Raw genomic sequence first — 13,703 nt, 5'->3', positions numbered from 1 at the left:
AGCGTTCCTTCATTTTCTATTTTTTTTTTTAAATAGTTTATTGTCAAGTTGGTTTCCATATAACACCCAGCGCTCATCCCCACAAGTGCCCTTCTCCATGACCATCATCCCCCTTCCCCTCCCCCCACCCCTTTCAGTCCTCATCCATTTCTATGTTTTGGAACAGCTTGAGAAGATAGATATTAACTCTGATTTAAATGTCTGGTAGAATTCCCCTGGGAAGCCATCCCAGGACTTTTATTTGTTGGGAGATTTTTGATAACTGATTCAATTTCTTCGCTGGTTATGGGTCTGTTCAAACTTTCTATTTCTGTTTGAGTTTTGGTAGTGTGTTGAGTGTCTAGGAATTTGTGCATTTCTTCCTGGTTGTCCAGTTTGTTGTCATGTAATTTTTCATAGTATTCTCTACTAAATTGTATTTCTGTGGTGTTGGTTGCTTATGTTTATGATTAATTGTTGTATATTAATTGATTTATACCCCCTTCAAGTTGGGGGTGTAAATGTCTATAATTGTTAGCTCATCTTGATGGATAGACCCCATAATTATGATATAATGCCCTTCTTCATCTCTTGGTATAGCCTTTGGTTTAAAATCTTTTTTGTCTGATAATATATGGCAATTCCAGCTTTCTTTTGACTTCTGGTAGCATGATAGATGATTCTCCATCCCCTCACTTTCAATCTGAAGCTGTCCTCAAGTCTAAAATGAGTCTCTCATAGACAGCATATAGATGGATCTTGTTTTTGTTTTGTTTTTTTTAACCATTCTGATACCGTATATCTTTTGATTGGAGTATTTAGTTCATTTACATTCAGAGTTATTGAAAGTTAAGGATTTAGTGTCATTGTGTTATCTGTAGGTTTCATGCTTTTGGTGATGTCTCTGATCCTTTCTGGTCTTTGCAGCACTCCACTCATAGAGTCCCCCGTAGGGTTGGTTTAGTTGTCATGAAATCCTTCAGTTTTTGTCTGGGAAAGCCTTTATCTCTCCCGTCTATTCTGAGTGACAGCTTTGCTGGATAAAGGATTCTTGGCTGCATAGTTTTCCTGTTCATCACATTGAATATTTCCTGCCACTCCCTTCTGGCCTGCCAAGTTTCAGTGGACAGGTCTGCTATTACCCTTATGTGTCTACCCTTGTAGGTTAAGACCCTTTTGTCTCTGGCTGTTTTCAGAATTCTCTCTTTGTCTTTGTATTTTGCTGGTTTCACTATGAAATGCCTTAGAGGAGACCTGTTCTTGTTAAATCTGAAGGGAGTTCTCTGTACCTCCTGGATGTGGATGTCTGCCTCCTTTTTCAAATTAGGGAAGTTCTCAGCTATAATTTGTTCAAGTAAACCTTCTATCCCTCTCTCTCTTCTTCTGGAATTCCTATGATATGGATATTATTACATTTCATTGAATCACTTAGTTCTCTAATTCTCCCCTTGTGGTCTAGTATTTTCTTATCTCTCTTTTTCTTGGCTTTATCATTTTCCATAATTTTAGCTTCTATTTCACTCTCTGCTTCCTCCATACTTGATATCACTGCATCTAGCTTATTTTGCACCTCATTTCCAACATTTCTTAATTCCTTGTGACTATTCCTTAGTTCCTTGATCTCTACAGCAATAGATTCTCTGCTGTCTTGCTTTTTTTCAAGCCCAGCTATTAATCTTATGACTATTATCTTAAATTCTCTAGCTGTCATTTCTTCCTGGAATTTCTTTTGAGGAGAATTCTTCCGTTTCATCATTTTGGATAGTTTTCTGTCCCTTATGTATTTTAATAGCTTATTATGTGTCCTGCACCTGTGAGCACTATTATATTAAAATTGGGTCATACACTGTCCAGGGCCTGGCCCTTCAGGAGGTGTTTTTGGAGTGTGTTGCATGTTGTCTTTTGTTGTGACTCTGGTTGCTTTATCTTCCTACATGTGGTGGTTTGGGCCTTCTACCTGTTGAGCTTTGATTTGTTTGTGGAAGTAACCCTGGAAAAATTTAAAAAAAAAAAAAAAGGAAGGAAAAAAGAAGAAAGAAAGGAAAGAAAATAAAGAAAAAGAAAGGAAGAAAGAAAGAACACACACATAAATATAAAGTAAGAATTGACCAAGAATCAAATCAGAACATGCAAAAACACTGGACTGATATCTGATGGTGCCTTGGAACCAGTGGCTGTGCTGGTCTCGAGGAGAGTCTTTTTGGTCTTGTCAGCGTCAAACTTGCTCAGTTAGATATGCAGTTACCAGGTCTGGAGGGGTGTGGTTTGGTGTAGGTGGTCCCACCTCCACTGTGGGCCCCTTGTCCATTCCCTGAAGCCCCACCTTGTTGGTGATGGGGAGAAAAATGGCGACACCCCAGTCTCCCCCTGGACCAGGTATCCCAAACTAGTCTGTTCAGGTCATCCTCACTTTGCAGGGCAAGCGTGCTCCACAGTCTCCACAGACTCCCGCACCTCCCAGGCAGTCAGCTGGGATTCAAACCCCAATGTCTTAAAGGATCCCATTCCACATGCTGCAGTTCCGGGGAAGTGCTGCTCCACCCTGCCAGCCAACCAAGGGCCTCTGGCTCCTCACAGTGCTGGGCGGGCATGAGCAGGGCTGGTTTGTTGGATGTCTTAAAGGATCCTGCTCTGCACCCGGATTCCGGGGTAGCACCACTCTGCCCAGCTGATAAAGGGCCTCTGGCTGGCAGGAACCTGCAGAGTCTTTTGTCCTTGGAATGGCTATTTGCCTTTTTTCCCACAGCACTCAAAGGAGAGGATTGTGGTCTCTGACTGCACCTCTGAGCTGGCTCCTGAGCCTGGGGCTGACTGCCCTCCTCCCCAGACATGTGCACAGGGTGGCCCCTGTCCAGAGAAAGCCCTGCCACACTAGAATGAGGTAGAAATTGGTTCTTCCTGTTTTTTCCTTCTCTGGTCTGTGGTTTTTGTCTTGTCCAAATAAAGTCCTACACTTCCATAGCCTCTCTTTCCCTTCCTTTTGTCTCTCCACCGAGGGCCATCCCTCCACTCTGTGCTGTGCCGCCCATTTTGTAAAGGCATTTACAAAGTACAGCTCTTTGAGAATCATTAGAAAAATGCTGCTTGTGGAAATAGATTTTATGACAGCCCAAAATTGGTCAAGTGGCATTGGCAGACAATAGCTCAAATTCTATGAAACATGAAACTCAGATATCCACATACTGTTACTGATAGGTATTATTTTGAATTGTTAAAACTAAAAATTGATCATTTTTGGTGATTTCTATCTATATAAAGGTCTGGCTTAAGAGAGCTATATGTGATGAATAGGCTATGCTATGTACAAGAGTTATATATATATATAATAATTTAACTTTTCTTTATTACATTAAAAATTTGACCTCTGGAGTTGTCATTTCATGAGCAGTCTTTTAATTGTTTCAGACTCAGATAGCACAGTTTATATAAAATGTGGAAAGGAGGAGGGCCCGGGTGGCTCAGTTGAGTGTCAGACTCTTGACTTTGGCTCAGGTTGTGATCCAGGGTCATGGGATTGAGCCCCATTTCAGGTTTTACACTGTGTGTTGAGCCTGCTTGAGATTCTCTCTCTCTCCTGCCCCTCTCCCCTGCTTGTGTGCATGCGCTTCTCTCTCTAAAAAAGAAAAATAATGCAGAAAGAAATGCTTAATTTTCTTTTCATGTTCTGAATACTTGGAAAATTTTAATTTTTTTAATGTTTGTTTATTTTAGAGAGAGAGAGAGAGAGACAGAGCATGAGCAGAGGAGGGGCAGAGAGAGAGGGAGACACAGATCCAAAGCAGGCTTCAGGCTCTGAGCTGTTAGCACAGAGCCTGATGCGCGACCCAATCCCATGAACCATGAGATCATGATCTGAGCTGAAGTCAGATATCTAACCTTGACTGAGCTACCCAGGAACCCCTGAATACTTGGAAAATTTTATAGGTGCTTATATTTAATGATTGTGGTAGTAAAAACACTTTATTTAGTGCTTGGGACTATTTTCATTTTTTCTTAATTTTTAGAATTATTAAGTTTATGTTGGGATAGATACACAAAGTACAAAATTCTGATCTTAGAGGAAAAGTTTTAAGTCTTTCACTATTGAGTATGTCATTTGCTGTGGTTTTTTCATATATGACTTTTGTGAAGATTTCCTTCTATTCCTGTTTTACTGAATGTTTTTTATCATGAAAAGGTGTTGAATTTTGTCATATGCATTTCCTGCATCAGTTGTGATGCTTATGTGTTTTTCCTTCATTTTATTGATGTGGTGTATTACATTAATGGATTTTTCTGGTTTGAACTAGCCTTGCCATTTCAGGAATAAGTCCAGTTGTCATCGTGGATAATCTTTAATATGCTGCTGAATTTTTGCTAATATTTTGTTGAGGATTTTTGCATCAGTGTCACAAGGGTGATTGGTCTGTAGTTTTCTTGTGATGTTTATGTCTCGCTTTGTAATCAAGGTTATGCTGGCCTCACAGAATGAGTTAGGAAGTGTTCAGTGTTTTGGAAAAGTTTGAGAATTGGTATTATTCTTTAAATGTTCATAGAATTCAAGAATGAAGCCATTAGGTCTGGGGCTTTTCTTTGTTGGGAGATTTTTTATTACAATTTCAATTTCTGTACATAAGTCTGTAATAAGTCTAAAAGGTCAGATTTTCTATTTTTTTCCCAAGATTTTAGTCTTGGTAAGTTTTGTTTTTTTAAATTTATTTATTTATTTTTAATGCTTTATTCTTGCAAGAGAGAGACAGAGCGTGAGCAGGGGAGGGACAGAGAGAGAGGGAGACAGAATCCAGAGCAGGTTCCAGATTCTGAGCTGTCATCACAGAACCCACTGTGGGGCTCCAACTCACTAACTGAAATCCTGACCTAAGCTGAAGTTGGAAGCTTAACTGACTGAGCCTCTCAGGTACCCCGGTAGGTTTTGTTTTTTAAGAGTTTGTCCATTTTATCTAGTTATATCTTTTTGGTGTATAGTTGTTCATGGCGCTCTCTTATAATCCTTTTTATTTCTGTAGAATTGGTAGTAACATTCCCATGTTCCTTTCTGATGTTAGTAAGTTGAGTCTTTACTTTTTCTTAATACACCTAGCTAAAAGTTTGTCAATTTTGTTGATCTATTTGGAGAACCATTTTTTTATTTCATTGATTCTTCTTTTTTGGTTTTCCTTTTTTCCTGTTCTAATTCTTATTAATTTCCCTCCTTCCAGCTTTAGGATTAGTTCTTTTTTTCTAGGTCTTTTAAGTTGTAAGTTAGACTGTTGGCTTGAGATTTGCCTTGCCTTTTTTTTCCTTAAAGTTTATTTTGAGAGCGAGAGAGTGCATGTGAGCACCAGCAAGTGGAGGCGAAGGGAGAGAGGGAGAGAGAGAATCCTAAGGTTCTGTGCAGAGCCCAGTGCAAGGATCCCATGAACCTCGAGATTGTGACCTGAACGAAAATCAAGAGCCAGTTGCGCAACAACTGAGACACCCTGGTACCCCTATCTTGCTTTCTGTTTGTTTGTTTGTTTGTTTGTTTTTTTAATGATTACTTTTGAGAGAGAAAGCACAAGAGCATGTGAGCAGGGGAGGGGCAGAGAGAGAGAGAGGATCTGAAGCAGGCTCTGTGCTTGACAGCAGAGAGCCCAATTTAGGGCTTGAATTCACACTGTGATTTCACGTCCTGAGCTGAAGTTAGATGCTTAACCAACTCAAGCACTCTGCTTTTTAAATCATTTATAGCTATAAATTTCCCCCTTACCACCATTTGCACTTTCTTATAAATTTTGATATGTTGCCAATTTCATTTATCTCTAAGTATTAAATAATTTCTTTTGTGATTTCATCTTTGATCCACTGGTTGCTTAAAAATATGTTGTTTAATTTGTATAATTTTATCAGTTTTCCAGTTTTCTGTAAGTTATTGATTTGTAAGTTTATTCCATTGTGGTGAGGTTTTTAATGTATTAGATTTAATTTGTAGCCTAACATGCGGTCTATCCTGGAAGATGTCCCATATACACCTGAGAAGAATGTGTGTTGTTGAGTAAAGTGGTTCTATATATGTCTGTTAGATCTAGTGGTTTATTTTGTTAAGTCCTCTATTGCCTTACTTCTTCTTGTTCTATTATTGTGAGCTGTGTATTGAAGACTTCAACTATTATTGTAGAAGTGTCTGTTTTTCCTTTTAATTTTATATCACCTTTTGCTTTATATACTTTGATAATCTATTATTAAGTGCCTGTTTGTAATTGTTGTATCTTCTTTTTTGAACCCTTTATTAGTATATAATGTCATTTTTGTCTCAAAATCTTTTTTTTTTTTTTTTGATGTAAAGTTTGTTCTAATATCGGTATAGCCATTCCTGCTTTCTTTTGGTTACTATTAGTTGATACCCATATATTAATTTTATACCCAATCATTTTGCTAACTTTTTTTATTATAATTTTTTCTCCTATTTGATTCTGTTGGCTTTTTAGCTGAAGCATATAACCTGTAAATCATATATAGTTTTATAACCCTCATTTTCACCTCTCATTTAATTGTCTAAGCCTCTGGGACAGAGTTAAATAATGGTGGTGTTAAAGGATACCTTTGCCTTTTGTTTTTGTTTTTAAAGGACACCTTTACCTTGCCTGTTATTTTACCTTAGACTCCTACTATCAGTGCTTTTGGTTTCAAAGCATTAAATCCAGTAACAATTCATTTTATCATTAGGTAGAATGCAAATAAACTAAAATGTATAGTAAATTACAGTTCTTGAGTGTTTTAGGATTATGATGTTTTGTTAAATCTTTAGGAACCTAAGGGCTGACATAAGTGCTTTTTCCTTAAATAATTTTATTGTTGAAACTCTAAAATATCAGGGCGCCTGGGTGGCTTAGTCGGTTAAGCGTCCGACTTTCACTTAGGTCATGATCTCGCGGTTCATGGGTTCGAGCCTCGCGTCGGGCTCTGTGCTGACTGCCTGCTCAGAGCCTGGAGTCTGTTTCAGAGTCTGTGACTCCTTCTCTCTCTGGCCCTCCCCTGCTCACGCTGTCTCTCTCTCTCTCTCTCTCTCTCTCTCTCTCTCTCTCTCCTAGAAATAAATAAAACATTAAAAAAAATTAAAAAAGAAACTCTAAAATATCTTAGCAGTCCTTTTTCCTTTGTGTATATGTAATGTGAATAGAAATAAATTAAAAAAATTTTTTTTACATTTATTTATTTTTGAGAGACAGAGACAGAGCACAAGTAGGGGAGGGGCAGAGAGAGTGGAAGACACAGAATTTGGCTGTGAGCTGTCAGCACAGAGCTTGATGTGGGGCTCAAACTCACAAACCATGAGATCATGACCTGAGCCGAAGTCGGACTGTTAACCGACTGAGCCGCCCAGGAATAAAAAAATTTTTAACGTTTATTTATTTTTGAGAGAGAGAGAGAGGCGCAGAGTGTGAGCGGGGAGGGGCAGAGAGAGGGAGACACAGAATCTGAAGCAGACTCCAGGTACTGAGCAGTCAGCACAGAGCCTGATGCGGGGCTTGAACTATGAATCGTGAAATCATGACCTGAGCCGAAGTTGATGCTTAACCAACTGAGCCACCCAGGTGCCCCAGAATTAAATTTTTTTGATTGAAGATTTTTACCGTGCCTTATTTTGTTTATTTTTCCTTTATTTTATGTGTAAATTTAGAAAACAACAATATTGCATTCGTAAGAATGCATACTGATCCCATGCCTTTCTGGAAATGGATTTTCTTTTTATTTTAAGACAAATCCTTTACAGATTCTTTGGGGAAACTCTTTATCTTTTTTTTTTTTTAAGTTTATTTATTTATTTTGCCAGAGAGTGAGGGTGAGCAAAGAGACGGGCAGAGAGAAAGGGAGACAGAAGAGAATCCCAAGCAGGCTCCGTATCATCATTGCAGAGCCAGACACAGGGCTTAAACTCAAAAACCGCGAGATCATGATCTGAGCTGAAATCAAAGAGCTTAACCTACTGAGCCACCCAGGTTCCCCTGGAAAACTTATTTCTTATTATTTGCTATTTTTTCTGAGTTGTGGATTACCAAACAATTCTAACTTAATAGAACATTCCATTTATATTCTCATAAATGAGCAACACTCCTCCATATATAGCTCCCACTTATGAAAAGTTTAGTGTGGTCATATTTCAAGGATACTTTGCAGTAAACTTTTTTTTATTTGCCACAATTTGAGGATAAAGATTCTGATTCTGTAGTTTACTTGCCATGTAAGTCAAATGACTTTAGCGTTCAAGTTTTTATCACCCCCCCCCCCGCCATCTTAATCTTTGGGGTATAGAAAGAACATGAGCATTGTGAGGGCAAGAAAGACCTGGGTATAAATTCCAGCTTTTCGTCTTGACTAATGATCTTGAATAAATTAACTAATCTCCAAGTTTCAGTGTCCACATCTATAAAATGGGAGATAAAATACCTCAGGGGGCTATATATTAGGATTATGTGAGATACCACATAAATTCTGGTATGGAATTTAACTTTGTTGAATTTTTGATCTGCAATAAATGTTAGCTTTCTCTTCCCTGAAGCAAATGAAATGGTGGGTGTGAAATAGTTTTATGAACTGTACATAAATAAATGTAAATCATTAACATTGTTTTCTTTTTTCAGAATTGGGCATGAATAGCATAGTTTATAATCTCAATATTATTAATATGCTTGCTCAGGCCCTTATGTGATAGACACATGCTAAGTTTTGGTGATCTTTAAAGGTTTGTGTTTGTTCTTGCTCCAGAAACTTTGAAAGCCCTTAGAGAAATCCTGAAGCAAACTCACATGGTTTGTTAAACAAACAGTTGTTAATTTTTAGTTGAATTTGAATTCTAGGACTGATTCTTATTACTAAGACTAAGACTTTTTAAGGTATCCAGGCCCTCCCATTTTACCCTACTCCTTCTTTCCCCAAGTAAGAACTTTGAATCTCAGGGGATTTATAGCATGACACATTCCCTGGCTTTGGTGTTTCTAGTTGGATTGGCTGTGATAATGGCCTTATTAGTATATATAACTACATGTCTAAATTAAGTTTTGCACTGTGAGTTAAGAGGGCCAAGGACTTGAAATAACTGAATTCCTAGGAAACTTACTACAGTCTAGTTTAGAGATAGTGGTTTCTGGAAGTGTTTTTACATCAAAACATTGAAATATTATTTACCAAATATTCATTAAACATTCATGTGCATAGCACTTTCTGGGAACTCAAGGAATGTAAAAGGAGTATATATGCTCTGGTCCTGAGTTTCTTGTTAGAAACTTCCAGAGAAGTCTAGTTAGAATTCAAAACAACTCAGATATTGAAATGTCAGACATTTAAACAATTTCTATGCAAAATATTACCAATCATATGTGCTATAAAAGTCACAGACTTTGTCCTGTTTATTTCATACAAAGTATGGTGAATTTTGGTTTCCTTACCTGAAAAGTAGAATCACAAATATACCCTATCAGGTCATTGTGATGTTTAAATGAGATTGGATATGTAAGACCCAGCTTACATATTCTTTGTGCAGTTAGGTATGTTTTTCATTGAAAACATAATGATTTATTGTAAAATGGTATATTTGAAACAGTAATGGCATATTGTAAAAAAACAAAATACAGGCAGAACAAAATGAAAAGTTTTCCTCACTTGAGGCCATAGGTTCTTCTCTGTGTACTTATGTATCAAGCACAATTTTGAATATTTTCTAATAATTACTCTGTGTACGTATACAAATAGTACTTTTATAACTTCTGAAACTATTATACACATTGTCTTGTGTACTGCTTTTTTCATTTAAAAAATGTTTTTGGCAATCTTTCTTAGATATTATATACATTGTTTTATTTTTCTTTTCTTTTTTTTTTTAAATGTTTATTTCTGAGACAGAGAGACAGAGAATGAATGGGGGGCGGTGCGGGGGGGGGGGAAGAGGCAGAGAGAGAGAGGGAGACACAGAATCCAAAACAGGCTCTGAGCTGTCAGCACAGAGCCTGATGTGGGGCTCAAACCCTCAAACTGTGAGATCATGACCCGAGCTGAAGTTGGACGCCCAACCGCCTGAGCCAGCCAGGGGCCCCATTGTTTTATTTTTCTTAATGATTGCTTAGTATTCCTTTGTTTAAGTGTATAATAATATAACCTGTGTCTTCCTCTAGCATTCATTTAATGTGTTTATTTAAAATATGTTAATTCATAACTTTCCTCTCCTTAGAGTCAACTCACTATCAAGAAAGTCCATCCTCCCACGAAGAAGGGACAGAAAGAAACACCTCTTTGTAAGAAAGGCTTGATTGTCCCATGAACCAGACAGCAGAAAACCGATTGGGGCGCAGCAGGACTCCAGAGCCAGATGTAAGGCTCAGAAAAGGGCACCAACTTGATGGTACAAGGAGAGGTGATAATGACAACCACCAAGGAAATTTGGAACCTATTTTAGAGGCATCTGTTCTTTCTTCATGTCATAAAAAAGTAAGTTAATGGGGGAAGGATGGTAAGTAAAAGTTTATGGGAATGTGGTTGGAAGGAAGATGTTAAAAAAAAAAGTATGGACCATTGCTGGATAGAGGATGGGAGTTTGAAAAGGAATCTTGAGCACATTTGCTTTTGTTTTCATTCAAGATAATTTGAAGTCCCATTTTTAAATTGACTAGTTATTTTTTTTTAAATTTTTTTTAATGTTTTATTTATTTCTAGGAGAGAGAGAGACAGCGTGAGCAGGGGAGGGTCAGAGAGAGAGAGGGAGTGACAGACTGAAACAGGCTCCAGGCTCTGAGCTGGCAGTCAGCACAGAGCCCGACGCGGGGCTCGAACCCACAAACCGCGAGATCATGACCTAAGCGAAAGTCGGACGCTTAACCGACTAAGCCACCCAGGCGCCCCTAAATTGGCTAGTTATTATTTGATTTTATTATCCCTTTCTGCTGACACTTAAAATCATACTTAATTTGCTTTATTTTGTTTCAGATGGGAAATGGGTTTTTGTAGTTATTATTTAGTCTCTGTAATTCAACTGTATTTTATTTTTTTTTAATTTTTAAAATAATTTTTATTTATTTTTGAGAGAGAGAGAGAGAGAGAGAGAGAGAGACAGCAAGCAGGAAAGGGGCAGAGAGAGAGAGGGAGACACAGAATCAGAAACCGGCTCCAGGCCCTGAGTTGTCAGCACAGAACCCAACGTGGGGCTCAAACCTACGAACTGTGAGATCATGACCTGATCTGAAGTTGGTTGTTTAACCAACTGAGCCACCCAGGCGCCCCTCAGCTGTACTTTAGTTATGACATTTATATTTTTGGAGAAATTCCAACTCCCTGCTGGTACTGCTTCTCTAAATATGGTTTACCTCTAGTGCATACGTTGGGAGTCATTAGAATTCTGGGAACAGAAGGCAGGTTTTAATCTTTCCTTTCACTTCCCAAAGAAAAGAGCAGCTTTCAAATTATTTAAGCACCTCTACCTAGAGAGCAAAGGCATAAGTATTTGTGAATAGCATCAGAAAGTCCTTATTATAGGGGCACCTGGCTGGCTCAATTGGTTGAGTATCTGATTTCAGCTTGGATCATGATCTCACAGTTTGTGAGTTTGAGCCCTGCATTTGGCTCTCTGTTCTCAGTGTAGACCTGCTTCCAATCTTCTGTCTCCCTTTCTCTTTGTCCTTCCCTTGCTTATGCTCTCTCTCTCTCAAAAATGAATAACCCTTAAAAAAAAAAACAAAATATGTGTATACTATTAAAAAAATCCTTAATATAGTCATTATGTATATGTATGCTTTGTAACTTTGAAATCATGTAGCATGTGTTCAGTGTTATAGCTCTAATACAGTGTTTCTAAAACTAGGTTGTGTCCTTTAGTAGTTTGTGAAATTAACTTTGACACTGTGAGCTATATTTAAAATATTAAACAGCAAAATAGAACAAAGAGGTGCATGTATGTAGTAATGTACATTTAAACTGTTATTTGATGAAATTGTTTAGTTTTATATGGATACGTGTACAGATAGGAAGAATACATCTGTATTATTCATGAATACAACATGTGAGTTGTAGCTAAAAACATTTTAAAAACCTTTACTCTGAACTGCATCTTTACCATCCTAAGAGATATATTGATTGTGTGGTAATAATGGTGTTTGTTTGAACTCCAGAGGGTTGTCTTGTCCTTTCAGGTCTTTTATAAGAATTTCATCAGAGCATTGTAGCAGTATAGGTACAATATCGGAAATTTAGGTATTTCTTCTCTTCTTGGAAACATTTTCTTTATAAGTCAACTTTATCTTCTTGGTTAGGTTATGCTATAGTGAAGGATTATTTGCATGCATGTGTGTGTATGTATACATACATACACAAGACAAATTAGTAGGTTTAAAAAAAAATCACCTGTTTGCCTACAGTATGTATAATATAATTTGGCTTTTAAACCAGCATTATTATCATTAACAACAACAACAAAAAAGTTTGCCAGGTAACTGGGTCAAGAACTTCTATCCACACTTAAGACCTTGTTTTCTTGCTGCCTTTTTACAGTAATCTATACTAGTAACTAAGACTTCCCTATCCAAGCTGAGCCAGCTGTTTTCCTCATTTGCTACTAAGACCTAAGCAATGTTACTAAGCTTGGGTGAGTGACTGGGGTTATCTTTTCTTTTTTTTCTTTTTATGATAGTAAGGACAACATGAAGTCTGTCCTCTTAACACAGTTTTTAAGTGTATAGTACATTATTGCTAACTATATGCACATTAGGTCTCTAGAACTTTTTCATCTTATATAACTCAAAGTCTGTACCATTGAATAGCAACTCTCCATTTTCTCTGCCCCTTCTAGCCCTTGGCAACCACCATTCTGCTTTCTGCTTTTATGAGTTTGACCACTTTAGACTCCTCATGAAAGTGAAATCATGCAGTATCTCACCTTCTATTATTGGCTTATTTCAGTTAAGATAGTATCTTTAAAGTTTGTGCCTGTTGTAGCATGTGATGAGACTTTCTTCTTAAGGCTAAATAATATCTGTTGTAAGTATATAACACATTGCTTTTATCCATCCATTCACTGATTGACATTTAGGTTTTGTTTCACATCTTGGCTGTTGTGAATAATGCCACCAATATGGTTTTCAGTTCTTTTGCATAAATACCCAGAAGTAGGATTACTGGGTCATATGATAGTTCTATTTTTAGTGTTTTTTTTTTTTTTTAAGGAACTTTCATACTGTTTTCCATAAGAGCTGTATTATTTTACATTCCCGTCACTAGTGCACAAGGTGTCTAATTTCTCCACATCCTCGCCCAACACCTTCTGTTTTCTTTTTTGATAAAGGCTATTGTAACAGATGTGATGTGGAGCATCATTGTAGTTTTGTGTTGTGTTTCTTTGATAATTAGTGATGCTGAGCGTCCTTTTCATATACCTGTATGTGTCTTTGAAGAAATGTCTGTTCACATCCTTTGCCCATTTTTTAAAGCCAGTATAAAGTGATTCGGGCCCCCCACCCTCCTGTAGAGTTACATATATTTTGGATGTTAACTCCTTATCAGATACATGGTTTGCAGATATTTTTCTCCTACTATTCAATAGGTTTCTTTTCATTCTGTTGATTTTGTTGTTGCTGTGCAGCAACTTTTTAGTGTGACATTTTCCCACCTGGCTAATTTTGCTTTTATTATTATTTGTGTTATTATCATTGCCAAGACCAATGTAATGAAACTATTTCTCTATATTTTCTTCAAGGAGATTTGTAGTTTCAGGACTTACATTTAAG

At 37.4% G+C, this 13,703-nt stretch overlaps 1 protein-coding gene across 4 annotated transcripts in view; it reads left to right on the top strand.

Moving 5' to 3' along the window:
- The window catches only part of ADIPOR2 (adiponectin receptor 2), a 125,707-nt gene that overhangs the window by 78,114 nt on the left and 33,890 nt on the right, over positions 1–13,703 (top strand). For 3 of the 4 annotated variants that reach the window (XM_039236330.1, XM_039236326.1, XM_039236327.1), the window contains exon 2: positions 10,163–10,419. In XM_039236330.1, coding sequence (XP_039092261.1) covers positions 10,249–10,419 — 171 coding nt within the window. In that variant the 5' untranslated portion in view covers positions 10,163–10,248. Of the gene's footprint in view, positions 1–4,861; positions 4,885–10,162; positions 10,420–13,703 lie in introns of those variants that run through there. The other variant, XM_039236329.1, reaches the window with a different exon arrangement.

This window comes from Hyaena hyaena, unplaced genomic scaffold, assembly GCF_003009895.1.
Source record: "Hyaena hyaena isolate Hyena2069 unplaced genomic scaffold, ASM300989v1 scaffold_108, whole genome shotgun sequence".
NCBI classification, from domain to species: domain Eukaryota; kingdom Metazoa; phylum Chordata; class Mammalia; order Carnivora; family Hyaenidae; genus Hyaena; species Hyaena hyaena.
The sequence above is the reverse complement of the archived record's forward strand: the minus strand, read 5'-3'. Positions and strand labels throughout refer to the sequence as shown.